Source organism: Hemiscyllium ocellatum, chromosome 30 (assembly GCF_020745735.1).
Source record: "Hemiscyllium ocellatum isolate sHemOce1 chromosome 30, sHemOce1.pat.X.cur, whole genome shotgun sequence".
NCBI lineage: Eukaryota > Metazoa > Chordata > Chondrichthyes > Orectolobiformes > Hemiscylliidae > Hemiscyllium > Hemiscyllium ocellatum.
In genome coordinates, this window is record NC_083430.1 from 31,326,479 (window position 1) to 31,340,391 (window position 13,913).

A 13,913-nucleotide genomic window follows, 5' to 3' on the forward strand; every position below is an offset into this window, starting at 1 on the left:
CTAAATTTACAGTTTTTTTCTGTAGCACTCTACAATGCAGTAAACATATTTAGGGAAATCTGTTAAACCTTCTGTCTGCTGATAAAAGATTTTTAAAAAAAGATTCAGAAAAAATTGTCTTTACAGTATTCCTCACTTTGCTGTAAAAATGAACATTAATGGATATGTTTACAGAAGAAATAATCATTTATTGTGAACAGTGGACCTGATTTTTGATAGTTGTTGCTGAATTAAACAGGAGTAGACATCAATTTTAGGTGCTGGTTGCTGAAGATATTCCCTCTTGAAGCCATATTGCATGGCATTGATAAACCTATTAATATTCATTAAAGTTGTAGCACCAAGGCTTGTGGCCTGAGCTGCCTGAGGGAGATGAGAATCCTTCATGTTTAACATGAACTAAATTTAAGTCAAACTTGAGGTACAAAGTGTGCAGTACTGTTGCCAATTCTCTATTTTTTAAATCTCGCTTTACACAGGATTTTTTCCAATTACTTTTTGTTGGAGAGGTGATTCTATATTCATTCTCTTCAGAGCTTAAAAATGTGTTGCTGGAAAAGCGCAGCAGGTCAGGCAGCATCAAAGGATAAGCCTTTCCCGTCGATTCTCCTGTTCCTTTAATGCTGCCTGACCTGCTGCGCTTTTCCAGCAACACATTTTTAAGCTCTGATCTCCAGCATCTGCAGTCCTCACTTTGTCTTTCTCTTCAGTCTCGTGTTTAATTTTGTTTTAGCCAGACTCCGTCAGATTGTGCAATGTTAAGTCTGTGTTTATTATAAAATTTTCTACAGAGGTTGCAACAGCAAATTTGTTGGATTTAACTGAAGGAGCAATATCTTCATTATCGACAAACAACAGACATGATCATTCTACTGGAGACACAAACTGTTCAGTAAACAACAACATTATGTGGGTAAGTGTAAATACCATTTGAGAAAATGCTTGATCACATTTAATGTGCCTATTGATTTTAGGAATGGATTGGTAAGATTTTGCTTTAAATACAAATTCCTTTTAATTAAATACTAACTCCTGTAACAACTGGTCAAGCACTCTGAGCTGTTGCATACAGTTGGTCCAGATTACAGCTACCAATGGATGCATACCTCCTCCCAACAAGATATTTTTCTTTTATTCATTCATGGGATGATGGCATCACTGGCCAGGCCAGCATTTATTGCCCATCCCACAAAGCAATTAAGAGTCAACTACATTGCTGTGGCTCTGGAATCACATTTAAAGTCAGACCAGGTAAAGATGGCAGTTACCCTCCCTAAAGGACATTACAGAATCAAATGGGTTTTTCCTGACAATTGATAATCAGCATTCATGGTCAGCATTAGACACTTTAATTCCAGAAGGTTTTCCCCTTCTTGTTCCTTACACTATGCTACTATTATCACTGTCGATGTACAGATATATAACAGCATGTGCTCCCCCCACCCCCTCAAACAAATGCGACCACATACTTTTTTTCTCAAATTTTGTAGTGCCTGCACAAATTTAAAGGTCTCTTTGCTAGATTTTTAGGCTCTGAGAGAAACAGAATCAGTGCCAATATCTGGCACCTGCCATTTCAACTGCCGAATTTTAAGCTTTGATTCTCTATTGTTTTCTTTCCTTTTCCTCTGCAATTCTAATTATAGTTTTCTCATATCCATTCTATTTATTTCCATTTCCCCTTCAAAGAGTAGAGCAAGATAATGGAATTCCATATCCTTTTCTGGCTTCTTCACCTCTAGTTTTTCCATTTTTGTTACTTTATGCTCCACTACGTTGACTGTATCTCAATAGCACCTAGTTCTGATGTTTCACCAATCAGAATGCATGGTCTTGTTTCTATTAGCCCAAATGTATCAATTATTGTCTGCATTCCTAGATTTAGTGAACAATTTCACCCCCATCTTACTCATTAATTTAATCAACCTAGATTTAGAAAATCATTTGAGACCATCAGGGACAACCACACTAACTCCAAGAAATCCTCTTCCATTTACAGTGTTATTTCTTATTGCCAGAAAAGAATTTTGTGTTTCCTTTTACCTTTTTATCACTCACTAATACCAGACACACACCTTCATCACCTACATTTGAAAATAATCCTAGATGAGCCCTCAATCTCTTGCTGCAAATCACTTGGGAATGTGATTATTGAGCCCTGGTACTTCCCAAGGTTCTCATAACGGTTAGTTTAATAAAAGTAAGCAACTTCATCAATTTACCGAGTAGATGGAATGTGGCGAGCAGAAAACATTGACCATTGAGCCCAGGAGCCGAAGTAGACCACTCAGCCCTTCATGTCTGCTGTGTCATTTATTGAGATGGTGGCTGACCTGATAATCCTTAACTCCAATTTCCTGTTCTTTTTTCCCCATAACCCTTGATTCCTTTTATTAAGAATTTGTTTATTGCAGACTTGAATATAATTTAATGACCTAATCTTTACAGCATTCCTTGGTAAAGAATTCCACAAACTCACTAACCTTTAACAGAAGAAATTCCTCTTCATTTGTCTTAAGTTGGCAACTCCTTATTCTGTGATTATGCCCCCTGGTCCGAAGCTCTTTTCATAATAGGAAACAACCTTTCCATACCTACGCTGACCAGTCCAATAAGAATATTGTAATTTCCAATAAGATTTCCTCTCATTCTTCTATATTGCAAAGAGTACAGGGCCAACTCATTTAACCTCTCCTCCATAAGACCGTCTCTTCACATCTCGGATAAGCTTACTGAACCTCCTCTGAACTGCCTCCAATACCAGTATGAATTTTCTTGGATAAGGGGTCCAAAAGTGTTCAAAGTGTTCTAGATATGGTCTGACTAGTGCCTTTTTATAGTTTTAGTAAGTCCTCACAATTTTTATACTTCATTGCATTTGAAATAAAGGCCAAAATTCCATTTATGTCCCCTATTATCAGCTGAATTTGAATGTTAGCTTTTTGCAATTTACGCATGAGGACTCTTAAATCCCTGCTGTCTGCAGCTTTTTCCACCTAAATAATATTCAGCTCCTCTCTTCTTCCTGCCAAAGCGCACAACCCCCTATCTGCTAGGCTTTTGCCCACTCACTTAAGCCTCCCAGTTCCCTCTGGAGATGCTGTTCTGCTCTTTTCCAAATAGAGTTTTAGCCCCAAATAAACAAAACAATCAATATTTAACAGCACTAATTGAAACTCCAACTCCGTGCCTGTGCCCCCCCCCCCCCCCCCCCCCCCCGCCTAAACCTCTACACATACTTGGAAACAGACAGACAAAACTAGTGAAATGGTGTTCAATAACATCAGTCCACAGGGTTCAACTTGCTGCTCCTTTTGCTTCTCATGGCCTGCTGTTCTTTTCTGTTTCTCCAAGCTCTTTTCACTACTTCAAGGGAGGCAAACAGCAATTGGCACTCTAATTACAAATCCTTATGGTCACTGATTTAAAGCCAATGGCTTGCAACACTGATGGGAGAAAATAACTGGCTTGCTTGGGTACTTGGACTGCATAAGGATAGAAACACTGAACCTTTTTCTTCCAGCAGTCCAGTGGTTTCTGCCCCAGTATTGATAACTCCCAAGCTGTTCACCAGCCCAGGAGCCAATCACAGAGCTGTTGTCAGGTTGATATCTTCTAGCGTCCATAACTGGTCACATTGTACTGTACAATCAGCTACCAAACGCCAGCCAAATCATCTGAACACATACCCCAATGCCACATAGTCTTATCAAGGCAATAATGTAAATGCCACTCACAATGAGTTCCTGTAACTTCTTTCAAACAATTCCTTTCCCAGATTTGCTTTAGAAATGGCTCTTTTCCATCTTAGTCCCGAATCAAAAACTAAAGGAAAATAAAGATGCTAATTTGCCTTCAATTTATTTTTCAGGAACTGAATGATGACCTGGATGAAGCTTTTGCAAGGTATTATTTCCTTTTGAAATTTCAAACCTACATATAAAATGATTTACTTTGAGCACCTTTACAGTGATCAAATTAATTCTTGTCCATTTTCAAACTGATCTCTCGTTTTGACTTTTACAAGCTGCAATTTGGATAGCTTTAATTCAGTTGCAGGTAATTATCGAATGTCTGATATAGTGCATGATTTGAAACTTTCAGCCCACCATCTCTGCAGATGATCCTCCCTACACTATGTGCAACAAATCGGTAATATACTCTCTGGTTCTCTACATGTGCTTCACACTGTATGTCGTCACCCTGTTGTATTTAATTGTCTGTTGCCAATCTGACTAAGTTACCCCACTGTGCAGTAGGAGTGCAATGTATCATTTGACTAATTTTTTTTTAGTTTATTCATTTGGATTTTAGGAAGATATTGAATAAGAAATATTCAAAACTAATTCATCAAAATTACTTAATCGGAAGAATTGATACTGGCTCTCTAATTTAGACAAAAAGCACTCCAGCTCAAATGAAACATGAACTGTGAATACTGAATATGGGAAAATTCCAATGTACCTTCCCATTAGATGTTTTCTTTTCCAATGGTGTATTATTATAATGTTGCTTTGGCTTATTACAATAAATAAATTTGGTTTGCTGGAGGATTTTGTGAAAGATGAAAGCTGCTTCACTTGTGAGGTTTGTGTTGAAGAAGGCAATGAGGAATCAGTTGTCCGATTGTGATCCTACGTGCTGCTTGAATTAAGGCACTTTGTACATCAGCTGCCTTTTGCATATGTTGCAGGACAGTAATGTCTGTGCTTTAATTCTATGTTTACCTTGTATAAAGTCATTCCTTGTTTGGGTGACAGTGATAAAGTCACTAGGAGAATAGGGAGACTTTAGAAATGCAAATGCAGGGAATGTGGATTCAAATTCTTTTTCACAGTCTGCAACAAATTCAAGTGTTTCACCCCCCCCTCACTTCCTCTTGTCTCTCTTCTGGTCAGAAAAAAGCCAGAGTGTGTGACAGCCACTGCTGAAAAGGAGGACATTTAAAAGGAAGAAGCAAGGTTTCAGTGGAGCCCACAAGGCCCAGTCCTTTAAATAAAGCAATTATGTAATTTGTTTGTACATTGAATTCCTGTCCTTTGCAACTTGGTCAATGAGCAGTTTTTATGCTGCATGCACACCTCCATGATCCCTTCCTGTTCATGCTTGCTGACACAGTAAATACTTCCATCTACTCTGCCCACTTCTCTTTCAATGCAGCCCCATAATTTCTTTTTAGGAATGAGTTAATGTTCTTGCAAACCGCTATCTAAGCTTCAACCTCTCTTCCCTTTCCAAAATGATTGATCATGCTTTTGTCTGTTAATTCTGTGCCCAGGTTCCCCTAATTCCCTATTTGAAACTCTCTGGTTTCTGCATCCATCACTGCAGTGATATAGTCCTCATCAGTCCCAAATGACATCCTCTGTGACCATGACTATTTTGACAATCCCAGCTGGTGATGTTATTACTAGACTAGTCAGAACCTATTCTGAATTCTAGCATGATGGACCATATTTTGTTTTATTTAATGCACTATAATGCTGCAGAACCAGTTTTGACAATAAAACAGAAGCCTAGTATCTAAAAGAGATGAAGATAAAATAGAATAGGTAGGTACTCCTAATAATTTGAAAGTTTTCAAAATGCATGTTAAAATACAATATTCTGTCTCTCCCATCAGCATCCCTTTTTTAATAATATTCAAATACCAGCAAGAATTTCCTCTCACATCTTGAAGGTTGACATGATAATCTGAAGCTTCAGACTAACCCTTGCACACTGAGGTAGCCTATTTCTAACATTTTCTGAACTTGCTACTTGAGGAGAACTGTTTTTATACATCCAACCTCACCCTGGACTTCTCTCTAAACTGAAACCAAAAATCTTCAAGCTATGGATGCTTCTCCAAGCCAAAAAACAATTCCAGTCCTTCTAATTGAAAACAGTCTGATGCTCTGAAAATTTTTTTAATCTGTCCACTCAAACTCTCCCAATGCAAACAAATTTCCATTAGCATCCCAGGAACTGTATTTCTCATACTGGTTTTAAGAAAAAGCTTCAAAAATACTGATTAACTTATCATTAAAACTCCTCATACACATAAAACAAAACTCACCACAAGCCAATAGTTCAAAATCCAAAGAAAGATAATATAAAAAATAAATATAAATTCACACATTCCATTACATTGTGCTGAGTTAGCCCTCTTTAACCTCACTGTCTATATCAATCTAATTGAGGGAGTGTAGATTCCACTCCTTCAGTGCAAAATCAACTGTAGTCATGCACAGAACATTAAACATGGCTAAAAGCTATCAATATAACATCTTTCCTCTTCTCTCCCTTTTTCAGACTGGCTCAATCTCGAACAAACCCTCAGCTCCTGGACATTGGTTTGAGCCCTCAGGATATGCAGGCAGAAGAATGCCTATCTCCTACAGACTGGGAAAAAAGTGATCCTGGAGTTACAGATAAAGATGATTTGTTTGGGTTCTGATAACCTGAGAGCCAAAGAGAATAGACAGCTTGCTTACGAAAGAGGAACTAACCACTCAAAACCTAGCTCGGCACCTTCTGCTCTCGAGACGCAATGGTTCAAGAATGGAGCTTTGATTTGAATGACTGTTGCAGGATGACTGAAATGGAGGATTAAATATGTTTGCTGTTCCAGTGTTGCCTTCAAAGAGGTTCAGACCAAAGCAAATAGCCCTGACAGAAAATCCATTCAGGCTTAGACCCAACCAAGAATGTATAGTCTAGCTTAAGTGGGCGATTAGCTGCCTATTCATTTGGACTGAAACTGTCGCTAGAAATAAGTCCTGAAAATACTACAAGTTTATGACTGTCTATATATTAGATTCAGTTGTGTTAAGTATAATAAAATATCTTTTATTTTAAAGGAAATATTGTTCTTTCCCAACTGAACAAGCAGCTTATTGTCTCGTCATTTTCTGCTGCTATTACCCTAACAATGTAAATGGCCCCTTTTAATTTGCTATGTGACAGCATAGATGAATGCCCTCAATTGTCACTTTGTAGACTTGCAATTTGAAACTTTTATATGTAAGTATTTGTTACATTAACTATGGGTATATGAGGTAACCATATTTAATCACTGCATTTTTATGTTACAAACGATGTACTATTATAATGAATGTTAATTATTTTAAGTCCACTTCATTTCCACCTCCTTATTGCTTTCTGTTTCATCTCAAACTTTTGCATTTCAATTCAATACAATACAGGAACAAGCCCTTTGGTGCACCAAGCCTGCAGCAATTCTTGATCCTCATTTAGACCCGCTACTTATTGCCCATGTGTGGTTTATATCACTGTTAGCCTCCTGTTCATGTGTCTGTCAAGATATGCTTTAAATGTTGCTTCCACTACTTCCACTGCAGTGCGTTCCAGGCATCCACCACCCTCTGTGTGAAAACTTTTTCCCTGTACTTTTCCCCTGTAACCTTTTAAACCTGTGACCTCTTGTAGTTGACCTTTCCACCCTGGGGACCAAGCACCTGACTATCTACTCTATCTATGCCTCTCCTAATTTTGCAGATCTCTTTCAGATCATCCTTAAGCTCTGTCTTTCCAGTGAAAACAATCCAAGTTTATCCAACCTCTCCTCATAACTAGAACCCTCAAGACCAGGCAATACCCTGATAAGTTTTCTCTGCACCTGTCCAAAGCATCCACATCCTTTTGGTAGTATAGCGACCAGACCGACACGCAATATCCCAAATGTGACCTAACTAAATTTTGTACAGCTGTAACGTAACTTGCCAACTTTAACATTTATTGCCCAGCTGATGAAGGCAAGCATGCTGTACGTCTTCTTGACCACCTTCTCCATCTGCGTTGCCACTTTCAGGGATCTGTGGACGTGTATGCCCAGATGCCTCTCCATCAATCTTCGTAAGGGTACAGCCATTTATTGACCTTCCAAAATGTATCACCCCTCATTTGTCCGGATTAAACTCCATCTGCCATTTCTCTGCTCAAATCAGCAATCTATCAATATTTCTCTTATCCTTTTGACAATTTTATCCTCGCTATCTACAGCTCTGCCAATGTTGGTGTCATCCCCTAACTTACTAATCGGACCACTTACATTTCCATCCAGAGCATTAATATATATTACAAAGAACAAAAGTCCCTGCGGATCACCACCTTTCCACAGCTGCTCTGTCTTCTATGATCAAGGTAATTTCGTTTGTATCTAGCAAGCTCACCCCAGATCCTGTGAGACTCTACCTTCTGCACCAGCCAGCCAAGAGATACCTTATCAGATGCCTTACTAAAGTCTGCATAGACAACATCCATTGGCCTCCCTCATCAATCATTCTTGTCATCTCCTCAAAAAACTCAAATCAAATTGATGAGACATGATCTTTCCCTCACAAACCGATGCTGCTTATCACTAATAATTCCATTCTCTTCCAATTGTGAATAAATCCTGTCACTTGGTATCTTCTCCAGTAGCTTCCCTACCACTGACATTAGGCTCACCGGTCTGTAATTACCTTGATTATCTCTGTTTCCCTTCCTTTAAACAGAGGAACAACACTGGCCATTCTCCAGTTTTCTGGAACTTCGCCTGATGCCAAAACAGGATCAAATATCTGTTAAGGCCTCAGCTATTTCCTCCCTGGTCTCCCACATTATTCTGGGATAGATCCCATCTGGCCCAAGGGACATGTCTACCTCAGTGTACACTTCCTCCTTTGTTATGTTTTCCTGCCCAACAGGGTTTACAAACATTTCCCAGACTTCAACATTACTCCCGTCTCTCTTCAGTGAATGCTGACATTAAATACCTATAAGGATCTCGCCCTCTTCCTCTGGCTCATCATCTCCCTCCCTTATCCTTGAGTGGGCCTACTCTTTCGTTAGCTACTCTCTTCCTCCTAATAAATGTATTAAATGCCTTGAGAATCTCCTTATCCAGGCTGGCCAAGGATATTTAATAGCTCCTGTTTGAGCTCATTTCTACTTTCTCCATATTCATCAAGGACTTGCACTGGCATGGTGGCTCAGTGATTGGCAGTGCTGCCTCTCAGCACCACCGAACCGGGTTTGATTCCCGCCTCGGGTGACTGTGTGGAGTGTGCACATTCTTCCTGTGTCTGTGTCTGCATGGGTTTCCTCCAGGTACTCCAGTTTCTTCCCACAATCCAAAGATATGCAGGTTAGGTGAGTTGGTCATGCTAAATTGCCCATAGTGTTAGGCGCATTAGTCAGGATTAAATGTAGGGTTGGGGAATGGGTCTGGGTGAGTCCCTGTTCAGAGGGTCAGTGTAGACTTGTTGGGCCAAATGGCCTGTTTCCACACTAGGAAATCTAAGCTAACCGTGCAGTGTCACTTGTCATCAAAGTCACGAGTGCACTTAAGGGTGGCATGGTGACTCAGTGGTTAGCACTGCTGCCTCACAGCACCAGGGACCCAGGCTTGATTCCTGCTTTGGGTGACTGTCCGTTGGAGTTTGCACATTTCTTTCCGCATCTGCATTGGTTTCCTCTGGGTGCTCTGGTTTCCTCCCATAGTCCAAAGATGTGCAGATCAGGTGAATTAGCCATGCTAAATTGCCAGTAATGTTGGATGCATTAGTTAGGGGTGACTATAGGGTTGGGGAATGGGTCTGGGTGGGTTACTCTTTGGAGGGTCAAATCTAAACTTTCTGTTTTTAGTTGTCTAGACCTTAGTTATGCTTTTTTTTTGACTAAGCTGATAGTTTCCCCGGTCATCCAAGGTTCCTGAATCCTGCCATTCCAGTCCTTCATTCTTACAGGAGCATGCCTGTCTTGCACTCTGATCAATTGCTTTCTAAAAGAATCCCACAAGTCCGATGTGGACTTACCTTCAAACAGCTGCTCCTAATGCACATTCTCCAATTCTTGCCTAATTCAGTTGTTGTTGACCTCCTTCACGCCCCCCCTCCCAGTTTAATACATTCATCTGAGGTCCACTCTTGACCTTTTATCCATATGTATCTGAAAACTTATGGAATTATGGTCAGTATTCCCAAAATGCTCTCTCACTGAACCTTTTGATCATCTCATGAAATCTGAAAACGGGACTCTCTTTGTATATCTATAATGGAACAAATAGAACCTGTGTCTTTTTAAAACTTGAATGGTCAGATCCAGAAGCTTCAGTTTACATCTGGTAGATGCATTCCTGGTGCTAGCTGGTGTAAAACATGACCAAGATTACAAAAGTGAGGGTGACACCAAGTATATTGTAATATGATGTACCCCTGTTAATCATGTGGGAAATCTGTTGCATGTAAATTTTATGGACTGAAAATGAGTACAAGGTATCTTACACACACATATTTTTAAGAATTTTAAATTTACAAGCAGTTTTGTAGCAGTGTTTCATTTTAAGAATAATTCGCGCACACTCTGGAGTATGCAAAACAGAGTAAGTAATGAATTCACATCTGTAATGGTGAGAATATACATCTAAGAATCCAGACAATTTAAAATTGCTGTTAAGCTCTTAACAGAGAAAGGAATGAAATGGTGCTCTGCATTTGCTCCACTTTTCTCGGTTTCCCATTAATGATCAGAGCCCAAAACTACTGGCATAACATACTTTTGGGTTTTCTCCTCATCCAACTCTACGAATGGGAAATAGACCATTTTGAAATGACCAAAATGGCCACAGTTGTAGTTCAAGCCAAGCTTACCCCTTATGTAGAATGATTCCCATTTAACGATCTGGTATTCTCTATCACCATGGTTAATCCATTATTTTACATGATGTTTCTTGCAGCTTTTAATGATGCACAATGTGGTACTCAACTGTACATTTTAATGGAAATATTTTTGTGGATTATTACAGAATGGATTCAGACTGGTTACTCTGGCATTTTTGGTTTTGGAATTTCAGTAAACTCCAATGTGAAAAATTCCATACTGCAAGGTCAAGTGTTTGCAATATCTCGTAGAGAACTAGTGCTTTTTAATGATGGTAATAATGTTAGCACTTTTGACAAATGTACAATAAACGCACTACTGTGAAAATGGAGAAGCTGTCAACCTCTCGGTGATGTCCTTTTTTAAATGATGCTTTGAACAATACTAACTCTGCTTTTGCGGAAGATTAAATTTGATAGTGTGCACGCATTTTTGTTTTAAACCAATGCCTTGCTACTGTTTCCACTTTAGAGGTGTGAGGAAATGAAGATTTGAAACTATATTTTTAATGAGGATTGAGGAAGTTTTAATGGGATGGTGTTGCTATGAAGGCATCATACCATTTTTTTTCCCAATTTTGAAATTTCTTTAGCATTGGTTTGCGCAAAAGAAATAAGAGCAGGCGTAAATGAAACAGCCCTTGGTCTTACTCCACTATTCAAAAAGTAGTAGTTCCAGTTTCCCCATTACCCCAACCCCCACCATCACCAATTCCCTTAGTGACCATAAAACAACATAATCATTCACTGAGCATCTACAGATCTCTAACTAATTTCAAAGATTCATGACCCTCTAAGTGAATAAATTTATCCAAATCTCTGGTCCTAAATGTGGATTCTTTGTTCCTAGATGAATGGCATCTAATTCTAGATGCTCTTGCTGGGGTAAACAGCCTCTCCGTGGCTGTGTTGTAAAAGCTGACAGCAATTTAGTATGGTTCCGTGAAATGACCTAATTCTTCTCAAATCGAGAAAACATTGCCCTTTCTACTCCATTTTCCTCACAACAGCTGTCTGACACCAAGTTGACCAAATGAATCAATCTTTCACCCAATTATGGAAAGTATGTTATTTGATAGTTAAAGACCACAAATATACAAAACTCCAAATGTGAGCTCACCAAGGCCCTACCTAATTATGGTAAGACTTGCAAATGTTAATATTCTAAACCTTTTTTCAATAAAAGCTAACTTATGATGTTGCTGTCAAATTGCTTGCTTCACCTGGATGTTAACTTTGTCGGTGTCCTATTTCAGCCCACGTGCCTGCCTCATGTCTTACTTTCCAACTAGTGATACTACTTCACCAAACTTTGATACATTGCACCTGATCCCCTCATTTACTATTCAGGGCTCAATTCCATAAACCCTAATTTTATGCAATAATCACTTGTGAAATCTTTACTTTGTCAGAAGCCATTTAAAGACATTTTCTCCCATCCTCTAAACTCTTCTCTATCCAGTCTAATAGAATTATCAAACATGGTTTCATTTTCATAAAATGGAGTTGACTCTGGCGAATTCTGATTTTTAAGGTAGCCTATTATGGCATCCTTGATAAATCCGAGCATTTTCCCAACTATTAGTGTCAAGTTAAATGGCCAATAGTTCCTTGTGTTCCCTTTGCCTCATTGTAGTTAATAGAGATGGGTAAATATTTCTTAAAAATGTTAAGTAAGCAATCTGAGTCAACTTGCATATCCTACCACTGTATTTTGGGCTTTGTTTAAATTTTGGGACCATAGATTTGAACTTAAGTCAAACTATTAAATGATATTGTTAAGACATTACAACTATAAAGTACATAGAATGTGATTTCTTTAAGAGCTCCCTGAAATTTAATTGTGTGTAAGTGTTTGAAATGAACTGAAGTTTGGAAAAATTACTTGGATAATAAATAACTGGATCATCGACTGATAACCCTTGACCTGGAAGCAGGACCAACAGGAAGGAAATTACGCCAATGACTGCGCCTAAGAAAGGGAGCTGCAGGCAGCAGAGCTTTAGCAAAGAGGAAGAATAAAGAAGGCATATTTGTTAGGGACTTTGTGTAATCTCCTACAAAGGACAGGAAACTGAAGATGGGGTTACAGCAGAGCATTATAAATTGGACAATTCCATGCTCTTCAACAGTTTTCTGGGATATAACCAAAGGTTTAATGAGATCTTGTACAGAATTCTTTGGGAAATGTGCAGTTACAAGGCTGTCATACGCTTAGCCAAGGAAATGTTATTGACTGTGTTGTTTGATGATGAATGTCTCCAGGGACCTGCAATAAAACATGCCTGTCAGTGAGTGAGACTTTAGGCCTGAACTGAAACTACAGGGCATGATGAGAAGTTTGAACCAAGTGATGTTCCAATGTGACTGCAGGGAGTAATATACAGGTAGTTCTGGGATAACGCATGTTTCAGCAGCGTGATTTGGCTATAATGTCATTGAAGAATTATGGAACGATAGTTTGGAGAAGGCTTACCTCTGGCAATAGTGTGATTTCAGCGGGGATTAGTTTGTGTGCTTTGTTCCGTGAATGCACCAATGCGCGTTTGAAAATCTTTGTACCATTCTGCACATGTGCCAGTATCTGTGCAGTGTTGGTCTTTGTGCTGGTCTGTGCATGCACCAATGTCAGCTGCCAGCAAAATTGCTTTCTGTGAGAGGTACTGTACAGAGAGCAGCTTTCTTACATTTTTTAAATGTGCCATTTTAAATGAACTTTCATTTTGTTAATAAATATGATTTCAACCTTCATTCAGACTGTGCTATACTTAGTGTTAGACATTTGGATGATTTTGAGCGATCGTGAGTGATTTTTTTTTTGCTGGTCTGCCCCAACCTCACTTTTCCCATGGGCCCCGTTTATTTCTATTAAGTGAGATTTCACTGGAACGCAAATACAGCATTATAGGCCAACTACCTGTAAGTACTTATTGTTCGATATGTCTCTGCATTCAATCATTTTAAAATTTATCTTTTTTCATTTGAAGTCCTGATTTCCTGTACGTGTGTTTGTTCAGAGTGCTCTGGTTTCCTCCCATGGTCCACCGATGTACAGGTTAGGTGGATTTGGCTGTGGTAAATTGCTCATAATCAAGGGATGTATAGGTTAAGTGGGTTAATGTGGTTAATGAGTGGTTGTGGGATAGGATAAGGGGATTGAGTCTGGGTGGGATATTCTTCATAGGGTCAGATGGTCTGCTTCCAGATTGTGTATGGAATCTACAATTCTTAATTCATCTTTTAACAGATGAGGCTTCACATCTGTGTTAA

General features: G+C 39.0%; 1 protein-coding gene across 1 annotated transcript in view; it reads left to right on the forward strand.

The window, feature by feature from the left end:
• ldlrap1b (low density lipoprotein receptor adaptor protein 1b) overlaps positions 1-10,978 on the forward strand; it is a 64,037-nt gene extending 53,059 nt beyond the window's left edge. Inside the window, exons 7-9 of the mRNA XM_060847466.1 lie at positions 792-913; positions 3,872-3,906; positions 6,295-10,978. Coding sequence (XP_060703449.1) covers positions 792-913; positions 3,872-3,906; positions 6,295-6,439 — 302 coding nt within the window. The 3' untranslated portion in view covers positions 6,440-10,978. The remainder of the gene's footprint in view (positions 1-791; positions 914-3,871; positions 3,907-6,294) is intronic.
• The last annotated feature ends 2,935 nt before the right edge of the window (positions 10,979-13,913 follow it).